Consider the following 23,002-nt stretch of genomic DNA (forward strand, 5'->3'; position numbering starts at 1 on the left):
ATTCAGGTTTAATTTACTAATGCGTATAATTTTGTTTCTGAATATACTTTGATCAACAATCTGTGTAGTAAAATTAACTTTTACAAATTAATTTAATTGTCGCTATCATTAAATACAATGAATGAACCCCAAAAATCACAACATCCGGGCATGCGTAGACCATTTAGCGTTTAGTCGATTTCGATGTTTGACACAGTTCGAATTACTTTGTCTTTTGCTCTCGTTTATTTGTATTTAATATTTTTAGGTTAATTATTTAATTAACAGTCCGATTTTCTAATAAAAAATTATGCAAGATACGCAAGATTTTTCTGACATCAATTCAACTGTGCCTCAGCAGGCACAGGAGTTTCATTCTCCTAATTTTCGGGAGTTGGATATGGAGGAAAGTTTGCTTGTCGCAGTTGAGAGTGATAATGCAGCGAATGCACAACAGGCTTCGCAAATAATAGGATTAGATATTGCAAACTCACAAAATACCGATGATGATCGCAAAACTTCATTTCCGGGTAAGTGAAAGTGATTAAAAGTCTATTCACATAGGTATCAATCTTCTTACTAGTAGGCCGGATTGTTGCTTATATGGCTGGATTGACCTCTGACCCTGAAACGTCACGCGTCGTTTTTTGACGGTTTTTACGTTTATTTTAGGGGTCCTATCCACGACAAATGAAAAAACTGCTAATATCGCAAATTCTCATCATTATTTTAATGCGATATGCTAAATAAATGGACGCCATGCCTGAAAATAACCGAAAAAATCGCCAGATATGTGGTTTTAATTAATACACGCTATTCTTGTCAAGTACTCTTGGGAAAAACTGAACTGCCGCCTTAAACGGCCCAGTACATGGTCGAAACCCCCTGGTACAAATGCAGAAATATATAATTGAGATATTTATAATGAGTAATTACAGTTATGTTGATTCGCCTTTTTTATATCGAATTTCCATATGAGGTACCCATGCAGACATTTCTGTCCGCTTTGTTTACTATCGTGACGTCATTGTTACGCTAGTTACCTCACAGAAACAACTCGTTTTTGTTTTTTGCGGAATGAACTGTTAAGTCTAGTATTTTAATTATAATTCAATTGTAGCGTGTGCAGAAAAAGTAAAATTATGGAAATTATTTTTGTATTAGTAATTTTATTAGTATATTGATTTTTTCTTCACTGTGGGCCGACAGTAGCTGCATTGAATTTAATTTGTGACCGGTGGTTAACCTCGTCAACGCTGCGTGGCCTATTCGTTTATATAATTAGTGATGCTCGTTCAGTGGCCTTTTTCAGAGCTAGGCCTAATTACGGGCGTTTTTTAGACTTAATTGATCGGCCGTTAGCCCTTTTCATTGCTGCGTATTTTAAAAAATGCTCGTTCAGCGGCCTTTTTTTTTTTTTTTTGGCGCTAAATAATCTGTTTACGGGCATTTTAAGCGTTTATTTATTTTTTTTAAGCTAGACGTAGATCTAGTTTAAAAAATATTTTTTAATACAGCTGGCTGCGGGGGGGGGGGGGGGGGGGGTGCAAATCGAAAGTTTGAGGGGGTGGGTGCAAATCGAAAGTTTGAGGGGGGGGGGGTGCAAATCGAAAATTTGAAAGAAAGTTTGTCCCCGGGAAGAGTCGCTACGCCTTTGGGGGGGGGGGGGCTGACACCATTAAGTGCCGCACCGGGTAACACCCGACCTCGCTACGCCACTGGCTGGCTGTCTTGCATGCCTGATATGTGAACTTAAAAAAAAATGACCGAACTTTTAAAAAAAATGACCAGAAGTAGGGAAGTAGGTCTGTTTTTCAATTGGCTAGAGGGAGGGGGGGGGGGAAGAGAGAGAGAAGTGAAGACACCGACCATCTCGTGTACGCGTGTTCATGCTATGACGTGTACTATAGGCCTGCTGAACTCACGGTGACCCGCGACCGTGGTGGGATTTTTCATCCACAGGATAGTAAACGTAAGCAAGCAATCACGCGAGCGACGATGTTTGGAGATTTAAAAAAAAAAAAAATCACATACGTCATGTTTTCAAGATGAAAAAAAATGTAATGTAAAAAAAAAAAAAATACCATGTATGAACCTCAGCTGCCACACTGTTGACTCAATATAATGTGAATTGAGTGTAAAATGTATTTGTATTTATAAACGATCATAACTGTTACTATCATATTATTTTAAGCATATTTATTATTTATTATTTAAAATTAGAATTTGAAATAAAAAATATTTATTATGGTCATTTGATTTATGCAGGTGTTCATTACTTCATAAAATGGTATGAATAACATGTAGAGTAGAATTTAATAAATAATAAAATAACTAGATCTAGTTTTATTATCAACCAGTTGCTTTTTGTTATTTTCCGGTGAGTAAATTACCTAAGCTGACGCAATTACCATGGCGGGAATTAAAAGCTCGTGTACACAAGTCGACGACGTCATGTTATGCCAAGAACGCTGTTTTGTCATTCATTTTCAATTTTGATTAATTTTCAAATTCTCTCTTTTCTCGTCAACCGAGTAAGCTAGATATTTAAATGTGGTGTCAAATGTTCTCTTAAGGGGTAAGGAACTTAATGGTGTATTTGAAATAACAGAATATTTTATTTTAAAAAATCCATAATTTAACCTATTACTAGATCTAGAAGCTAGATTCTAGATCATTTCTAGAATAGAAGGGGTAGCGAGAACTATTATTTTGGGTAGATCTAGTAGCTAGGCCAATGCCGCTGCCGAGAAAATCGGACAAATCGGCTTTTCCCTACCCCCTGCATGTTTAACTCTGTTTTTTGCATGCTTTTATTGTGTTTATATTAACATGTTATACATCATTCTGTTCGTAATTGAATAACCTTTTTAACTGTATTAGTTTGATTTCTGTATTATTTCAGACGTTGAAGAAATCGCCGATTAAATCGCATTTTTTACCCTCCGCGGCGACGTGCCGATAAGGGGGGAGGCTTTTTCACCTTTTTAAAAGGGGGGTGTTACTTGGAGTCTATAGACTATGTGAGTTTTCGTACTACAACTGTGAAACTTGGTAGAAGAATAGATTAAATGTACACGTATAACGCTCAGGGTTCTTGGTTAAAATATGTTAAATACTTTCGGAGATATCGGACCGCAAAGTTAAACTAAGTTATTTGAGCTATTTATGGACCGATTTTTTATTTGAACCCTGAGCTGTATTCCTGAAATCTCGACGTTTATTAATATGTATCATATGTCCTATAAGGCCCTATAATAAGGACGTCTATAGACTTTGAAATGGACCGAAAATATAAACACGACGCGCCGACCGCTGTTCGACTGAACCGCCCTGCTGTGCTTCGAATCGCCGTCTTTAACCTGATGACGCGTTACAAAATTTGTATACACGTATCGAGTTTACGTACTACAACAGTTAAATTTGGCAGACGAATACATTAAATGTAGACGTATAACGCTCAGGGTTCGTGGTCAAAATAAGTTAAATACTTCGGGAGATATCGGACCGCAAAGTTGAACCAAGTTTCCCGGTCTATTATTGGACATATTTTACATTTGAACCCTGAGCTGTATTCCCGAAATCTCGACGTTTATTTAAATGTATAACATGTATTATAGCGCCTCGTAATAAAGCCGTCCATACATTTTAAAACCGAACGAAAATAAAAATTAACGCGTCGGCCGCTGTCCGACTGAATCGCTCTGCTGTGGTGATCTACACATCGTGTAGCACAGCCGAGTGTGTGGTCACGTGACGCTAGGCGCTTGATCCGATTGGATGATACTATAAACAATGTCTAAAGATAGATACATGTGTTCCCGTGTTTGACTCGACGGCTATTACTACTTTATATTTATAAGCACACAGACATGTTGCATAACTTTGTCTTAACCCATTGAAACGTCAAACAAAAGTTTTGTTAGTATTTACGGCTGAGGACTAATCGTCAAAATTAATCTTCTTTAGAAATTAATCCGAATAGCTTCGGCCCGATCAAACAATGCTGTGATGTGATTCGTGTAACGTTTCATAATTGTGTACATTACTTTTTCGTAAAATTGGCTTTAAAAAATAAATTAAATTATATCCGGGGCTCTTTTCTACAAATGTTAATACCACTAACAACGTGGGGGTTACTAGCTTGCCAAATCGACCAAAATGGGGTGGGGTGGATGGGGGTAGCCACTGACCATCCCACACCGTATGTAACACCCATAGCCTCACCCCGCCCCCACTAGTCCGTGACGCGACAAGCCGACGCGCATCGCTTTTGATGTTGTATAACACCCGTACGGTACACGGTGGTTTCATACCCCACCACCCTCCCCCTTCACTTTGTGGAGTTGATGTTACTAACCCTCGGGCATAGATCAGGAAATCTTGCCAGACTTTTGTCTCTGAAAGTACATAATATTCGTCTGACACGTTCATCGGGTTGGCCGACTAGCCTATCCAGCTGTAGTGTTTACGTAATAGGGCAATAAAATTCGTTGGTCAGAAGACCTGGTTACCCACATGTCTGATTGAACTAAATCTAGGCAAAAGCTGGTGGTGTTTAACCTGTCTGTGTATAGCCAAACACGGCAATCTTACACAATTTCTAGAATCTACTAGATCTACACAGTCAAGCACTCAAACACGTGCTTTTTTCTTAAGAAAGTTGTTAATTGTAAAAGGCCTACTGGTAGGCTTACAAAATACATAAACCTACTTACTACTAGCCTAATCATTGAGCATAAATATAAATTTATGTTATATATCTATAACTTACACTATACCTTGTGCAAGTTTTTAAACAAAATATTTTCCTCCCAAGTTTATTTTATTGACATTGTAAAAATGATTAACTTTAATATGGGTAATAATATTATGTAATTACCATAAAGCACACTCTGATTCTGATCAGACACATTTGTAACTAGGCTAATTCTTTAGCAAAAAGGATTAAGATATTTAAAATAACAAGAAATATAATTATAATGAGGCTTATATTTTTGGAATAGAGTAGGCCTATGGTATTGCACATAGATTACATAACATCTTTTAAGAAGTTACATAATCACAAATTTACTATAGCATTCTTGTCTTTGTATTGAAAAACTTGATTAGTTATATTTTCTTCTAGTAGGCTATTAACTTGGAGTTAACTGACAATAAGCAAAAGTGATTTTAAAACAAATTCATGGTATATTTTGGGCAAAGGGTGGGATTACATAACCTTAACATTTGATAGTTATGTAACAATGTTGGACCATTTTAAATCTACCATTATCTTGAGCTTATACAAATGTCATATTTTAGATTAAAACAGCGTTACATTTAAAAGAATGACTTCTTATCACATTGATTATTAGATGTTTAAAAAAAATTGAAAGGGGGATATTACATAATCTATGAGATTAGTAGGTTGAGTAATCGAATGACACTTTTTAAAATAGCATCATTGGATTCAGCATACAAAAATCTATAAAATGTCTTAAAATTACATCAATTGATAAAGTATTCTGGCTTTTATACCACTTTTAGTGAAAAACGCTTAAAAATTTGGTCCATACCCTCCCAGTATTTTTCCTCTTTCAGGGTCTACCCCGGTTGTCTGAAAAAACTGCTGTTTTTTAATGACTAAAAAATTCATAACTTTTTTGTTTATGGTCAGATTTTGAAAATTTAAACTGATCTGTAATCAGATTGACAGCCCCTATCCAAATATGTAACTATTATATTGTTTTACTGAAATTAAATTTTTGCATTGGCCTAGCTAGATCTAGATTTTAGCTAAATTTCTGCATAAAATTCTAAAGCTACAGTTACACCATTGTTGTAAATTTAGGTGGAGCAAAAAGTCGTGATGCAAAATGGGGAGGTATTTAATTAAACAAAGTGACTACTCGGAAAAAGATTTTTCGCCCCACCGTCTCCACCTAGTCAGCAAAAGATAGTTCTGCACAGTAACCTATGGCTAGGAATAGGGTTCTGCGGTTGTAAATACATACATGCTCAGTTCCATCGAAAACATCGCAGCTAAGGCAAGTTGTAGTTTCTCTCCATTGCACATGCATATCTTTTTCCGGCTAGCATTGGCCTTAATTAAATGCAAGTGTTGCCTGTATCGGTCAGGCAGAGCTTCTTCCAGGCATCTCTTTAGAGGGGGGGAGGGTTTACAATCATAGTGGCGGCTATTAAGGGCAGATAATTTAGTTTTTAAATTATTTGAAACTAAGGGGAGATAATAAGATAATAGCATGTTCTGCTTGCTCTTTTCATTGTCGCCTGTAAACAGACGGCTGCTTACACAAAGGCGGAGTGGAAAGTGAGTGTGAGGATAATCGTCCTTCACTAGCTACTGATAATGTTTTAAAGCAAAATATTTTCAGTAGCAGCATTGGTAGTGGCAAATTTCATAAATTATGAATTACTGAAAAATAGCGTTGTATGCTACGTCGCGGATCAGCTCGTGGTATTTAAAAAGTAGAATGGTTTTCTCTTTGTTTAGGCCTACATGGTTTTTGTGATCTGATTGCATGCTGTGTAAAGGTTAATTTCTAATATGTTAAAAGCTCAATTTTTCAAAAGTTTACTCGTCGAGAAAGAAAGTTTTCATAGCAGATACATCTTTTGTGAATAAAAATATTTGTTTTTGGATATTTTACTTTGACATTAGTTAATACTCATTTGGAAGTAGTCACTGTAAGTACGTTACATTGCCAAATTGTTATTAATGGTATATTTTTTCATAGTTTTGATATAATGACAACAGTATTCTCATGTAATATTATAATGTGCAAATAAATCTCCCTATTGTTGCAGTAAAAATATTTTAATATATATTATTTTTTCAGCTCCAGATCTTATTTTAACTGTATTAAGAATAGGCCTACACATTTTATTATTTATCAAGATGTGCCTAGTTTACTAAATACTACACACTTTTGGGTAATGGCTTAATTTGCTTGATGCATTAGTTTATTTTAATTTTAGTAGAGGTTGGATTTTACCTCTCCCCACCAACAATCATAACAAAAAAAACAGACATCAGATAGTAAGGTATGATCAGTGATCCACTTCCTCAGCTCATGGCTTGTTGTTTTAAAACATTTTGCGTGAATATTACATATCAGAATGAAGTTTAATATAATCATTTTTATTTGTGTTCAATTTATCTAGGGGATAACTACATGAAGTCTAGTCTTCTCTCCCTCCCCTAATTTCTCTGTCCACTAAGACTCACATGATGTTAATTTCTGCAAGCCAAAGCATTAAGAAGGCTCAATAGTTAATTCATCTTTTTTGTAGATGTTCAATATTTGGAATAAAATCAATGATAATTGAAAATCATTGTTATATTGTGAATTATTATAATTAAATCAAGCTTTTTTTTTCCAGATTCTAATACCAGTAATTCTGAAATGAAGCCTGGTAATGAGGTAAAATATTTTTTTTTTTGGTGTGATCTCCACTTTTAAAAATTAGAATGGTTGGTACTTAAAGACAGGTTGTTTTTTTTTTTATTACTTTTATCGTTTTTGTTTTTTCTAGCATCAATTGGAGGCTCGGCGGGAAACAGAAGAAGCAGATAATGCTAGTGAAATAAGTGATTTTTCTGACTTCAGTCAAGAATCTTGGCAACCCGTTCAAGGTTTTCATTATTGTGTTGTTATAATACACATATTTTAAAAAATGTTCTATACATTATTTCAAAATATTTGCTTAAATAAAACTCTTGCATAATATAGGCCTTCATAAAAACAGTAGTTTTTTATTCATAGAATGAATAGATGTTTTTTTTGTCCCATCCCATAGGTCCTATAGCATGGGTGCAGGAACAAATGAGGAGAGGTCAGAGTCCTCGCAAAATCTTGGAGGATTTGGTTCCAACTGGCACACTGATTCCAGAAGGCCTAGATCCAATAATGTTATGGAAGATCATCATCAATATTGTGTCCGAGCCCCCAAAGCGTAAAAAACTTCATGGTATCAATACATTGGATGATGTATTGGGGCTTCTCAGGACCTGCAAGAAGATCATGGTTCTCACAGGGGCAGGGGTAGGTTGTTATAAATATATCCTGATTTAAATTTTAAAAACATGTTTTTTGCAATAAATATTATTTTTTTTTCTTATAAATTCTATACCTGGGTATATTTTCAGGTTTCTGTTTCTTGTGGTATACCCGACTTTCGATCTCGAGATGGTGTTTATGCAAGACTTGCTAAAGACTTCCCAAATCTCCCAGACCCACAGGCCATGTTTGATATTCATTTCTTCCGTTCAGATCCCAGACCATTTTTCAAGTTTGCTAAGGTAAATGGGTTTTGAAGAAAAGTCCAGTCATGTTTTTTTTTTATTTTACTTTGCAATCATTTTTTATAGTTGGCTGTAACTAGGAAGTGGGTTTCTAAAAATATATTAACCCTAATTGTTTCATTATCGTGTTTTGGAATCTTCAATTACTTGTTGTAAAGTCATTGCTGTTTCACCATTCCTTGTATGTTGTATATCCAGGAGATTTACCCTGGGCAATTCCAACCATCTCCTTGCCACCATTTTATTCGTTTACTGGAAGAAAAAGAAAAGCTACTCAGGAATTACACTCAGAATATTGATACACTAGAGCAAGTGGCTGGTATACAGCGGATTGTGCAATGTCATGGTAAGAAGAGGCGTTACATATTATTTTTGTGAGCAAATTTTTTTGTCATTGCTCTTGATTAAAGCATTTTAAAATCTGTATTGTTTCATAGTTCGTTATACACTATGTCTTTATTATTAAGTATAATTTACCCCAAATGTAGCTCCAATTAATTTTGATAACAATTTATACTTTAGGGTCATTTGCTACAGCAACATGTGCTGTGTGTGGCCACAAAGTTGGTTCTGATGCAATTAAAGAAGATATCTTCAATCAGGTACATGTTAGACCATATTATTACATTTTTGCATCATAAAAAGTTTGTTTTTATCAGTTATGCACTCCAATTGACGAATTTAAGAAAGCTCATTAGTAAGCCTGTGTATAACTGCTATAAATGTTCTTTTTCGTTTAGGAATATTCTTAAAATGATATCTAAACATTGTTAATACATATTCAAGAAAAGTTCGATTGGTTCAACAGTGAAGTTATATACATGATAGACATAGGTTCACTTTCATCAAAAACAGTTGAATTTTTAAATGACCTTTTGCTTATCAATTTAACTAAGAACATCTCTTTACATAGAACATGTGTAATGTTGACTCATTCTCCCATCCCTTGTGTTAGGTGATCCCACAATGTCCACGCTGCTCACCCGCTAATGTAAATGCTGTCATGAAGCCAGACATTGTATTTTTTGGGGAGAGCCTGCCAGAACATTTTCACAACCAAATGGCAGCTGACAAGGATGAATGCGATTTGCTGATTGTCATTGGATCTTCATTGAAAGTTCGCCCCGTTGCTCTTATACCTAGTAAGTTATTTTAAAATTTCATTCTCTTTTTATGACATTTTGTTGTGTACAGTATAAAATGGTCTGTGTTGTCAACAGTTAAAAACATGCAGCTTAATTTCTGAACAGTTGAAATAAAAATGTTGGTTTTTAACCACATCTTTATGATACTTAGATAATGAGTTAGTGTTGTTATAAGTGTACAGAGTTTTGAATGAATAGATGGTATATTTGCCAAATAATTCCCTTTGTTATACTATTTGTTTTGTTCTGGTGTATATTTGCTATTTATGTTGTTTTCATTAATCATAAACCAAGTATTTTTTTTTCCAGATTCATTGCCTGCTCATGTGCCACAAGTGCTAATAAACAGAGAACGGCTGCATCATTTTAACTTTGATGTTGAGCTTTTAGGCAACTGCGATGGCATCATCGCAGAACTTTGTCGGCGCTTGGGCCCAGGCTGGGACCACTTAGCCCCACCAGGACCTCCTCTAAACGAGGTGTCCTTGTCCAGTCTGCCCTCCCCACCTGTTAGCCCAGAGTCCCAGGAGTCCAAGTCACCCAGCTGTCACTCTGATGACTCCGCCCCTGGCTGCACCAGCCCCGCTGAACAAGCAGACATGCTAGAAAGTTTGTCCAACAAAGATCTGCCTTCTGCTATAGACTCATCCGAATGTCAAATGAGTAAAGTCACAGATCCGCACATCCACATCCGGGATGACGATGTTGGAGTGTATGAGGTTTCCACATCCCAGCCTGATGTCTCATGCACTAAATCACATAATCACAAACATGCAAACAAATGGCCCTTTTCCTCACGCAACTCACTGACATTAACAGACTGTGTTCCTTCTACAAGTGTTAATGAACAGTCTTGTTCAGACACGCCTGCATTGGACAAACAATCTAACAACGCATGCACCTCTCAGGAAATTGAAACGATAGTTAACGCATGCCATCGGCGTGATGTAATGTACATACCTAATACTAAAAGCCACAGTCATCATGGGAGCTCCCATCATGTTCATGAACAGCTGAAGTCACATCAGCATTCTCCATCTGACGACCTTGTCTTTGCTCAACATGAGCACCCATCTTCTCATGAAAAGTCCTCCCATGGTCATCCACCACACGACCAGTCAGAAACTGTGAAAAAGTGTGAGAAAAGACCACACAGCAGTTTAGGGGTGGAGGATTCAGATGCTCAAGACAAAGCTTGTTCAGATATAAAAAGGCACAAGCAGAGCTTAGAGGAGGTGGAAGAGGTTAGCCAGGAAGCCGACAAGAAAGAAAGTGATTCGTTATCCCATGAAGAATCATTAGATGAGATGCGTAAAATGTGGCAAAGTAAACACAGGCTCAGCCTTGCTCACAGAATATCAGGTATGTAAGATAGTTCATTTCTGTTACTGGTGAGCAATTTAGTGTAAATTGCCTCTGTAATTTAAATCATATATAGCTCAATCATAAGTTGTATTTAATGGCATAATCCATTAGAACACTGCTTTTAAAAAAAAAAATTAACAAATGCTTATAAAAAAAATTAATAAATGCTTAGTGCGATAATACTAACAACAAGTTTCTCTTTCTTGTCACATAACTCTTTATACTTTAATAAACCATTCTTTATGTCATTAGATTTTTTTTAAATTTGTCAGATCTTTTGACTTCAGCATTACTTATTTTTAATGTGTAATAATTTAAATGCTTTACTTCTTCACAGAGGGTCAAGTTTTATTTATGCCCCCAAGTCGCTATGTTTTTAAAGGAGCAGAGGTTTATACTGACTCTGAGAGCAGTGATTCTAGTGAGGATGATGATGAAGAAGAAGATGATGATGATGATGAAAGTAGTGTATGCAGTGATGAAGATGCCCCTGAGGATAACCCAGCTGATCCCACTTTGACAGCTCTAGCTGATTCATCTGCCGTGCTGCCTACAGCCAGTGACCTGAGTCACATTGTGGAGCAGTTACCAGTTATGAGCTCTGATTGTATATCTACCTCTATTGATGCAGTTATTCCTGCACAGGTCCTGGCTGATGTTCTTCCTAGCGGTCTGGATGTTGTGACCAGCTCTAACAAAGATGACAACCCATTGAACCAATGTTTAACTTTTTCAAACATTCCTAAAGAGATCTTGGCCTCCTGTCCTGTGTCCTCCACTGATGAGGTTCTTCATCTAGACAAGTGACAATACTGTGAAAAATATGCTCTTCTGTACTGAAGTTAGAAAATATGCCAGCAATTGCTGTCTCTTATGGACTCTCCTGAGAAGAGGGATGAAATTAGTGCTTTATGCACTTCTACTGCAATCATCTTAAGCTTTTTAAAAAAAATTGAACAGCAAAAGTAAACAATAAATGTACATAACTTATATTATTGTTATGCTTTTTATGAATTTTCAAATTCTACTATTGAATGTTTATATGTACAGTTTGTAATATCTTACTTTTCATACCTCCTGTCTGGGTGAATTAATTATTGAATCTCAAATTTGGTGTCATTAAGAGACATTTGCCTTTAAAAAATTATCATTTATTTAAACATTGTCCATTTATTGTTATAAATAATCTTTTTTGTTGTCATTAATGTTTTTCACTTCCTTTGTGTTACATAATGCCAACCAATATTTATTAAAAGAAAAGGTTTTTATCTTATGTACATGGTGATTGTGGAATATCCTTTTTTTTCTAAGGTAGTTGATTTATCAGTACTGAAATATGCTTTAATTAACTGTTGTTATGCAAACTAGAAAACCAGTTTAAATTTGACCAGATAATGCTTTCAATAGCTTCAATTTCATAGACATTTTGTAACATAAACCTAAACCTAGTTTAGATGGCAAACATCCATACAGCAAAGGTTGTGTATTTTTCCTTTAAATATTTTTATATTAGTATTTGTGATTTATTTTTTTATATGTGTTGTATACCTTCTGTTTAGCATATGTACATTTCTTGCAGCATGACATTTCTTCTGGAATTCATTGAATATATTAATTAGTGTATTCTGGTGGAGTTTTTTTTTTTATCAGGAGTTAGATTTGTCTAAATAAAGAATTCTTCACCTTATTTAGTCATTTCTAATTTTGAATGAAATTTCTTCAGGCTTTTTGTTGGAACATATTTCCCATATTTAAGAGTACTCTAAATTTTTTAATGCATTTTTATTGGTATCCAGCTCAAAAGATAGCATGATGTGTATAAATCTACTATAAAAGTTTATGATTCAACTGCAATAAATTATCATTGTAACCTTTATATTCTTGCGCAAAGTTAAAGTTTCCTACCTAGCTTTTATCAAACAGCAACAAGAAATTTAAAAAAAATTTTTGGATTTTTTATTTCTTTTTGTATAGTCAAATTTTTTTTTAAAATTTCATTTATAGTTGCTGATGATTCTTGTTTCCATCAATAGTTTATGATAAAGAGTTTTTAGAAATTTAGAAATGTAAATAATTACATTTGTTGAGGCCAGTAAACCGACATTACCTAGCAGAATCTATCATTGGTGATTGACTATCTCTGTCTATTAATCGTACTAGAGATCAAATAGTACATTGTCATTGTTACTGTACTTAATGTTGTTCCACACTGAATGAAATCAGCAGTCTTTCTGGGTACTTACTCTCCAGGGTAGTTCTGATGACTAGAAACCAGTGTGCTTGGTGTACAGCCTTCAGTCTATGATGGTGCTGAAATGTTTTTCATGTGAAAATGTGGATTCTATGCTGAACTTCTTCCATGTTACATAATTTACTTTTTATAATTACATTTTGTATGTACTAAATATTTTTAAACAATTTGTTTAGATTTATCACTCTTGCAAGTAGGAATCTATTTATTTCAACATGGTTTATCAGATAAGGGATCATCCATTTATGATGTTCACGAGAAAAAGAAAAGTTTCACGCTACCTTCAGTCCACATTTACCCTGTAAGGTCATGTGGGTCATCCAGGGAACATAATTTTCTCACAACTTACAAACTAATCTAATTCAGTACCACCATGCACATTGCAATGCTAATATTTATGTAGTAATTTTTTTATTATTATTAAATGTGAAAAGGGTTTTGAGAAATAAATTCATTTAAAAGAACAAATTTCTGATACACTCGTTTTATTTTAATTTCAGAAAATTAACTGTAGCTCAAATGGAGTACTAAGCCTTTCCTCTTGTTTGGAGGAAAATATTTTAATTAGTAATATTTCTAGTCAGATTCAGCATTTTCTAATACTCCTTTTAAAATTCAACATAATTACCAGTGGTTTTTGTTTTGTAACCTAAGCGTTGTAATTTCAATGCATGCATTATTTTGCAGGATAGTTTAGCTTGTTATGACCTATATGTGTAGTGATGTTAAATTTTTTGAGGTCCACCAAAATCATAAAATACAACTTTGGTCAAACCATCACCTCTATGTTGACATCATAAAAGGATGACCCCTATAATGAACAGGTTTATGTTTTTACTTGTTTCTAAATATACCCTTATTTTAAACTTCACTATTTTGTTTTATTGTGTTTAACTCCTGTATGCATTTTACATAACCCATTCATTTTTTTAAAGAGCATATTGAGATTACACTATCCTTAGTTTAAAATAGAACTGTATCTGGATCATTGTATTAGTAGTTGGGCTATCACAATAAGGTGTTGTTTTTTACTAAATTTCATTGTAAAACTTACAAGAGAAATAATATATAATAACACTGTTAAAGTGTTCAAGTTATTGTATATATATATATATATACGTTTATCATTATATAAATATCTCCTAAATCTGTTTTTAAGGCCTATCTAATGTTTAGCTAAACAAGTTTTCCTGTAAATCTGGGACTACCAAATCCTATTATTTTTTATTTCACTGAAGAAACTTTATCCTGATCATATGGTCTGTAGGCTTGTAAAGTTAGCTCATGAAAGGCAATTTTCCTATTGTCCAGATCTCAGAACTGTCTGACACCATCTTAAGCTCTAGATTTTCTACTCTGACCAGATTTCAACTGGTGATACAGGCAGGACTTTTGGTTTTATACCATTTGACTATGTATATATTTTGAAAAAGTAAAATTTATTTCAACATTGAATATATTTTGTTTTGTTTTTTAAATTTAAAATTGCACGGGGAAATTTTAAAAATATCCTTGTGTTTGTCATATACACACACATTTTTATGGCTTGTAGGAAGCCACAGGGAACTGTTATAAATGAGAAGGATTGCAAGTTTTTGCTGCTACAGGGGATTTAATGTACACTCATCCTATGAATGGAATTAAAATCTCATTAAAAAGGCACTTGGTCAGGTATGAGAATACACCTTACATTAGCAAAATAGTGTTCCAAATACATTGTTATTGGAAATAGAAGTTTAAAAAATTAATTACAGTAAAAAAAAATGTCATAACTCAAAAAACGTTTTTTTAAGCAACTTTAATAAAAATTAAATTCCCTCATAGCTTTTGCCTCAAAAATTAAAAAAGAAACTCAAGGGGGTCGCCTTATGTGTAATCTTATTCTCTGCAGAACTAAGTGGCAAAATCAATTCAGGCATTTAAAAAGTCGTCCTCTTGATGTATAAATATTAAAGATAAAAAACAACTTCATCACCTAGAAAGTTGTTGGAAAGAAACACTGGCACCACAGCAAATGAGGACAAGTGTTGTTCAGTCTTTTTATAAACAAAAGTTTGAGCAGCAACCTGGCCCAGAAGTGTCTTAACCCCACGCTGATCATAAGAAAAGACTAGGAAATAATCCACACTTTCCACGGATAAAGTATCCCATTTTAGAACATAAAAAGTACTTTCCGACGCGATGGAAGACGAGCTGGCGGAGGCCTCGAGGGATGCAGTTGAGATGGAGGACATGGGAACGCAGAGGTTGAGGTCTGAGAAGCTTCTGCTGCTAGGCTCTGATACACTGCCAGTGACAGAGTTCTCATCAAGTCCGCCTTCTTCAACACCGTACATGTTGAGGCATGGGTGCAGGACAATTTTTTCTTTGCCTTGAGTGGACAGTGGGAGCTCAGTCTGCACACCCAAACACCACAGACTTTTTATACTTGGTTTGGGGATCTCATGCTTTGAGCTATCTTCACAGATCTAAACAAGAAAAAAAATATTGATGCTGAGCCTGATTAAACATATATATAGTTTATTTTTTGGTGAATTTAAAAAGCTAATTAATATGTTTTGTAGAAGTTTAATTTTCTACATTTTAGAATATAGGATCAGAACAGTAAAAATATAATTAGCAATATAATTAGTAACTCGATACTAGTTTTAAAACAGCAGTATTATAAATATGATATCCATTCCAACAACTTTTATTTTTATTGATGCCCCAGCTAAACTGACTGATCAAGTTCTTGATACTAACCAGTTATTTCCACTTTTGTAATTTATATATTGTAAACTTCACTAAATACATTAGTAAACTTTAAACAATCTTTAACAATTAATTCATCATCTATTCAGATTAAAATTTAGATTGTCCTGCACAATCATCATTGTAGATGCAGATAACTGCAAGGTTAAAAAAAATCTCTTCTTTGTAAAGGTTTAAAATTCAGATCAAAGAATTGGCCACCAACCCACAAATGAAAAAAAAAGCTTACCACAATCTGCCCAATGTGGCAACACAAACCACTTCCATCCACATCTGAATGTTGTGGAAGTAGTACTGCACAGAGCATAAATTCTGGGTTGCTGCCCTCTAAGAAGCCACTTGTATCCACATGAAATGTGCTTAAAGCAAGATAAGTTATTATTTAAATGATTTTAAATTTTTGTAAAATTTAAAAAATTAGTTAAATAGACTAATATTTGTTATCAATATTTTTAGCACTAAAATCTCAAATATAAGTATGTAAATTACTATCTGTTACAATATACTGAAGAGAAAAGTAATATCCCATTATACCTGCTCATGAATCCTCCAGCCAAAAGCCTAGGCTCCTGTTTAGATGTAACACTACAGTACAACTTAGCGCAGTAGACACCTCCTATCCATTCCTTGTGATTATCACCCAAGGGGGACAACTCCAGTATAACATAGGACCCTGCGGTACTCTCCCCTGCTGAATTACACAATACCATTGCAAAATTTGTCCTACTCTCATCAATCTTCCAGGTCACTGTTACACTTATATTTTTACAGTTTTTGCTGTTTACCTTGAACATCCTGCAAAAAAAAGTATAAAAATCAAGTAATTTAAGGCTAAAAGAAACAATAAAATGAAAAAACTGCTTTGTGTTATAAATATATTCAATCCTTATAGCTGACATATTAATATTATCAATACTAAATGTTACACCAGAACCCTCCTGATCCAGGAGAAAAAATAAATATTTTATCAATAAACAATGTCTTGAAAATATAATTTTAAAATTTATAGCAAACTTACTTAAACCACACAGGCTCGTTCCCCTTTGTTGTCATCTTCAGAGAGCCTCCACCGATGTAGGCTGTGTGTAAATCTAGCTCCATCTTTGGGCTGGCTGGATGAAGATGGCTTACACTGGTCTCTATCCGAACTTTTTCTTTGACCCCAGCCTCCTCATTGGCCACTTGATCAATGAACTTGGTCACAGTGTAGGACAAGAACTGACTCTGTGTGAAGCTGGGTTGGATCTGTTGTGTCAGCAAGTTACACCAAGGTGTTTGGCTGGATATTTGCTGAAATGGCAAAAGGAACATAAACTTATTATACATGACCAATATTGACTAAGATAAAAAGATGAGTTCACAGATGTAAATGACCACATAAAAAATAACTTGTTTTAATATCTGAAAAAAAGGTTGCATGTTGCTGGTGAAAAATCAAAGGTAATTTCAAGTTTTTCAGGTGGTAATTATAAATATGAGGTAAACATTACGGTAAAAAAAATTGAAATGTAAGTATCATAAAGATTTAAACTTAGAGTGAATAGTTTCTTTACTGAGAAAAATAGGATTTTCTGAAAATAAGGAAATGTTACATCTCTTAAGTTTATATACTGAAATATAAACAAAGAGTTAACCTAATCTTTAACTTAAAATTTAACTGTAACCTGAATCTTTCTATCATAACCCATATAGTTACATACACATTTTTTGTCATACTGAGATTAGAAGTCTATGATAAAGAAACAAAAAACTGTAGGCATTAAATATTATATAAAGTATTCATACATTAACACACAATAATAAAATTAAAATGTATGTTTATATTCACAGATAGTTAAATTGATTTTGTACACAGCAAGCAAAATTTTAAAATTTGAATTAGAAAATATTACCTGACCCTCAATGTAATAGTGATGACCAAACCCCTGGCAAAAGGATGTAGCAAAAGGTATTGTAACAGGCCTCGGAGTTACCAGCTGTGCTATTATTCCCCAATACCTAAAATTACAAACCACAAATCAAATTACAGAGATAAAGTCAAATTAAAATTTATTGATGAATAGAATAGCAACTACTTTGAAAATGTTAATGCTGTTACAGAAACTTTACAAGGTAAGGGTAAGTAAATGGTGTTAAAATATGATTATCAATTTCACATTACTATAAATGAACATTGAATTTTGCTGAACTTTTAGCAATTAATCACAAATCTTATTTCAGGAGGGATGTTAAATTGATAAATGGCACACATAACTAGGCCAGTGATATAAAAGTTTAAAGGATCCGCAGTGAATTTTTAGCCCGGCACCCAACACAAGCTTAATCAGTCAGCTCACTTACATAATTTCATTATCCTCAAAGTTATCTCCCTTGAGAAATTCATGGGTCCATCCAGGGGCAAAGATGGCAGAAGAAAGACTGTGGTCCTGTGCCATTTTCAAAACCTGGGTAAAACAAGAGAGAATTCCAGCAACTATTGATTACACTACACAGTACATCATTAACTATATTTAAAAGACTAAAAACAGTTTTTTTTTTTTCAATTTTGACAGGGCAAGCCATAAAAGTTTAAAAAGCATTTCAATATTTTATTCCCTGCATTAACTAAAACCTAAATCTTAACAAAAAAAAAAAAAACCAATTACCTCCTTGCAATTGAATCCTCCCCCTCCTGGTGTCCCACGTCCAAATGCATCAATTCCAACATAAACATCAAATTCACGGCCTGTTTTAGAAGCTAACACCCTAGACTGTTCCAACTTTTCTTCTGTAATGCAATAGTTTAGAAATATTCCATCACACACGTGAAAGAAGATTCTGCGAGATCAAGAATTGAAAAAGTTAACTCCCTTGTCCAGCAGTACACAGAGTTAGAAGAAAGTAAGGTAAAAAGTCAACAACAACTGACTCGTTGGCTGCATTCAGTTCATTCTGCCAGTCCAGTTCTCCCTTGACTGTGACACTATCATACCACAGAACTTTGGCAAAGTCCAGGATAGCATGGCACTTGGCTGTAAGGCTCTGCACAAAATACTCCAGGAGTGGAACTTGATCAGTCTGTACAGACAAAACATAAGAATTGTTTAATAAAACAGCAAATATGATAGAAAAATTATGGAAAGAAATTACAAAGACTTTAAAAATGTTTCTTTTTTTTTATATATATAAATTTCTTTTTTTTTATATTTCTTTATATATTTATTTATATATAAATAACTGGATTAACATTTCAGTTATTAAAGCAGTTTTTTTATTTTGCATGTTTGTTATTTTAATTGTAAAAGTCGGACCAGCAATAAAAAAAGAATTACAAAGAAACTGTCTGTATCTTGGTCCTAAAAGACTTTATTGCTTGGAAGCCTAGGCCAATACTGTACCTCAATTTTGTTTTCAATGTTGATGAGCCAACCATCAAAGCCATAGAAAGCAGCCATTTGTGCCAGCTTAGCTGTAATTTCATCAATGAACTGCTTGGACTTTAACAAATTTTTACAAGTCTCTGCTCCATCATCCCATTCAGTAATTATGGTTCCTATTATACATTGAACAGAAAAATACAAGAACGTTTATCATATTTGTTCATGCCTTGTGACAAGAACATGTCCTATATACAAATTTGTTTGGGACAAGTTATGTTCTTTAGTGTTCATTATTATTTACCAGTTGATGTTCATCATTAAGTAAATTAATTACTTTATTTATTAGAGTGGGAATATATAATGACCTAGAACAGTGACACCATGTTTGTGGGCAGCCTTGATCCATCCTATTGGTGGTATGGTAATGAAATGATGACTGAAGTAGACGAAAGTATCAATTAGATGCCAATGGTAGAACCGGTATCCTGATGCAACCTTGCTGCCTTGACTAAACCTGTAAAAATAGTGGACTGTCATAAACTCTAGTTTACATGTTAATTTTCTTTTTTAAAATGCATATTAATATTTAACAAATTATGTATCATTTAGTAAGGCTTGAGTAAAATAAAAAATGTAATTTCTCCTTAAATTTGAACCTAAAAAAAATTGTAATATAAAAATTACTTAACTGAATATTTAGTCTTAAAGATAACTTACTACTCCTAATTAAAAAAATATTTAAACCTTTTAATATTAAAAGAACATGTTTTTAATATATACCTGTCTTCTAAGTATCCACCTGACATATCATGACATACAAGTAGCTGTGGTCTAACAGGCTTAACCACTTTTCTGGGTATATTTTTATCATTTGAAAAGTTGTCCAAATGAAAATTGTTTGAAGCATGAAAGGAAAACTTGCCAGCACTCCACTGCAAAATGTCCTCAAGGCTACCAAATGGTTCAGATATGGGATTACCCAATTCATCAAGTCCAAATTTCATTTTAAATAAATAAGTGCACTTAGGTCTGAGATGGCTGTAGTACAATGATAACTGCAATAGATTAAAGTACACATTAGAAAATGAAAAATGGATTCTAAAAATAACATGAGCTAAACTAACTTTCATGGTTTTTACTGATAACTCATTATAATAACTGTCTTAATAATATTTAAGGGCCTGTAGATCTTTATGATATAGAAATAGACCTGTTTTAAAGAATTTTTGTTTAATTCCACTACTTGATTCTAGTAGTAGTACTATTGTGGCTCATCTAACTGTGAGGCAGTCTAGCTAGAATATACAGTGAACCTCTACTCTATATAGTCTGTGGAGTAGATCGTCAAAATAAGAGTAAAAGTAAAAACGGCATCCAATAAGTTGTGTTATCATTTATTTTTAATAATAGTGAAAATAAAGTGTAGTATAGGCCTAGTAACTACTAATTATGAAGTAATGTTTTAAATTTAATCAACACAAGGAAACAAATAAAAACAGCATGAAGAAAATTAAATTAGTATTAGCAACTACAATATAATCAATATAGATCTAGTTATGACTTATAGTGTCAATTATAATAAGTCAATTAGTAGAATTAGAATCTAGAACTTCTTTTAAGAAGTTACTAGATCCATGTAACTAATAATTGTATGTAGGGCCTAATGCCTAATAGTAATAGTATGTATGTAGGCTATCTATAGTATATTGAATATACTTTAGTATAGGCCTATTCAATTCTATGCACTATTGTCAAGTAGAAATGTTTTGACTAATAGTATTCAGTGTTTCTTCCAGACTTTTTTCTCCAGTGGGGGGGGGGGGGCGAACACTAGTAAAAGTATGTTTACTATATAAAATATGAATTCCATCTCATTGGGGGGGGGGGGGGGGGGGTTGCAGTACTTTTTTCCACCCCCCCCCCCCCCCAAAGGGAGGCCTGGAAGAAACTCCGATAGTATTTATTTTATTTAGGCTAATACTAGTTTTTCTTACTATTTGTGAAATCTACTTAATTCTCAATTTAAACATGACAACTGAATAAAAAACGTCCATACTTTATCCTCTAGGCACTAAATTTGGGGGTTGTAGCGAGTTTAGACTAAATTATTGAATTTTAAATTTATTTGTCACTCACAGCTATGATATGACGGATCATCCATGACAACCTGGTTAAAAGTTGAAAGGTTTAACTTTTTAAGTGACCGTGAAATAGATCTAATTTTTTTTCACAAGAGAGTTCCTAAAAGTAGAATTGGCCCGTCTATCGTCGGGATATATTTATAGAGGAAAAAAAATTAAGAGAATGTCATCAGAAAAGAATTTTAAAAAAGACAAGACAGAAGTGATGTTTGAATTCTTTTATTTCTTTAATTTTATAACATTTTTTATTGTACAAAAGAGCAAAATAAAAAACCATGCCAGGTAAACGTATCCATTCAAATAGCGGTCACGTGGTCAAAAAAAATAAAAAAAATTGGTTGTCATTTTTTGGACACATCTTATAAAAAAAAGTGTTGAAGATATTTGATTTATTTTTTCATAGAATGATAAAACTAATAATGCTTTACTTTGGAAATCAATTTTGTGATATGGAGATCTATATTTAAAAAGTTATATTATTTTGAATGACACCGACTTTAAATTTAGCCTACATTCCCCAAAGCAATTTCTGAAAATGCTTTTCTGGCATATTTAACCTTGCCACCTATAGCATGTTTTTATAACGTGAAAACCCGCCATTTTACTCGTGATAAACATTTTTAAAAGTAATTCTAAGAAGGTCTCTGGAACTAAGTCGAAAAACTCGCCGGAAGTCATGGTCCGATCCTTACGCCATGTTCTGGTTAGCAACCAAGGACGCTTTTAAGTTAGTGAGCCTCCCTACTAATACTATTGAATTAAATAGTATTTAGTTATTAGTATGTATGTATTTCAATTTTAAATCTAGAATTTAGATCTAAATTCTAGATCTAAGGCAATCGAAGCGAGAACTAGACGTATACTGCAGAAATACTATGAAATAGATCTAGAACTTGCAGAAAATTTGCGACAATTAGGCCCCTAGGCCTAATTTTACTAGATCTAATTTAGATCTAGATCTAATAATTATAATAATATAGTAAATATAGACTTATAGAGATAGATCTAGATCTAGTTAGAATCTAGATCTAGATCTTGTTTCTAAGACTCAAAAAAAAAATAGCGAACATTGATTAGACGCAATGATTTTTATGATTGATTAGCAAATTTATAGATCTATTTATTTGTTGATATTAAATTTTGATAATATTCTTAGAGTTATCTACCCCGTCAACGTAATCTAAAAATAATGACCAAAAAGTATAGTAAAAATACCGACTCAATCCTTTTAAAAAACATTACATTTGCATAATCAAGGGGCAGTGTTTCTTCCAGACTTTTTTCTCCGCGGGGGCACTTGAAATTTTCGGGGGGGGGGGGGAGGGGGTTAGCTTTTTTTCGGCCTATATAACAACAGTTGTAACGAGTTTGATATTTCTGTCAGTTAGTATTACGGCTTTGTCCCCCCCCCCGCCCTCGAAGCGATGCCAGAAAAAATAGTGCTTCTTTCAGGCATATTCCGCGGTCACCATACAATTTTGATTTTGTTTTAAAATTTGTTTTGTTTAGTCTACAGGTCTGCGACACCCCCCCCCCCCCCCGCCAGAAAACCCTTGTGTTAGAGGCCCAACATTTCTGGTGTCACTCGATGCGGTAATTAAGTGTGACACTCAATCCACTCCCAAAATTTTGAATGTTTGTTTTTTATAAGTGTTAAAATATTTCACTAAACGCCAGTGGCGTAGCGAGGTCGGGTGTCA

The 23,002-nt window shown here is 33.9% G+C and overlaps 2 protein-coding genes across 2 annotated transcripts; one reads left to right on the forward strand and one right to left on the reverse strand.

Annotated features, from left to right (window-relative positions):
• Positions 1-174: 174 nt before the first annotated feature.
• LOC131930425 (NAD-dependent protein deacetylase sirtuin-1) lies at positions 175-14,491 on the forward strand. The gene is made up of 10 exons (XM_059286894.1): positions 175-509; positions 7,366-7,406; positions 7,519-7,618; positions 7,783-8,027; positions 8,132-8,284; positions 8,486-8,633; positions 8,810-8,889; positions 9,243-9,429; positions 9,742-10,794; positions 11,135-14,491. The coding sequence occupies exons 1-10, from the start codon at positions 290-292 to the stop codon at positions 11,602-11,604; spliced, it is 2,697 nt and encodes an 898-aa protein (XP_059142877.1). The 5' UTR covers positions 175-289; the 3' UTR covers positions 11,605-14,491.
• A 338-nt stretch (positions 14,492-14,829) lies between these two features.
• LOC131930429 (uncharacterized) lies at positions 14,830-20,216 on the reverse strand (the record flags this gene model as incomplete). Its single annotated transcript, XM_059286903.1, is given in 11 exon segments — positions 14,830-15,516; positions 16,032-16,161; positions 16,337-16,597; positions 16,821-17,092; positions 17,695-17,800; positions 18,143-18,246; positions 18,448-18,619; positions 18,711-18,859; positions 19,180-19,334; positions 19,527-19,675; positions 19,942-20,216. Coding segments are annotated over 11 exon segments (2,241 nt in total). The 3' UTR covers positions 14,830-14,997.
• Positions 20,217-23,002: the final 2,786 nt, after the last annotated feature.

This window comes from Physella acuta, unplaced genomic scaffold (assembly GCF_028476545.2).
Source record: "Physella acuta isolate Inbredline_101_S28 unplaced genomic scaffold, ASM2847654v3 ptg001775l, whole genome shotgun sequence".
Taxonomy (NCBI): domain Eukaryota; kingdom Metazoa; phylum Mollusca; class Gastropoda; family Physidae; genus Physella; species Physella acuta.

Bases quoted from the DNA above. Each gene is read 5' to 3' on its own strand.
- LOC131930425 (XM_059286894.1), top strand. From the start codon at position 290: ATGCAAGATACGCAAGATTTTTCTGACATCAATTCAACTGTGCCTCAG. The intron at 7,619-7,782 runs GTTTTCATTATT...CCCATCCCATAG, and splicing joins ATCTTGGCAACCCGTTCAAG to GTCCTATAGCATGGGTGCAG. The intron at 8,634-8,809 runs GTAAGAAGAGGC...TTTATACTTTAG, and splicing joins GCGGATTGTGCAATGTCATG to GGTCATTTGCTACAGCAACA.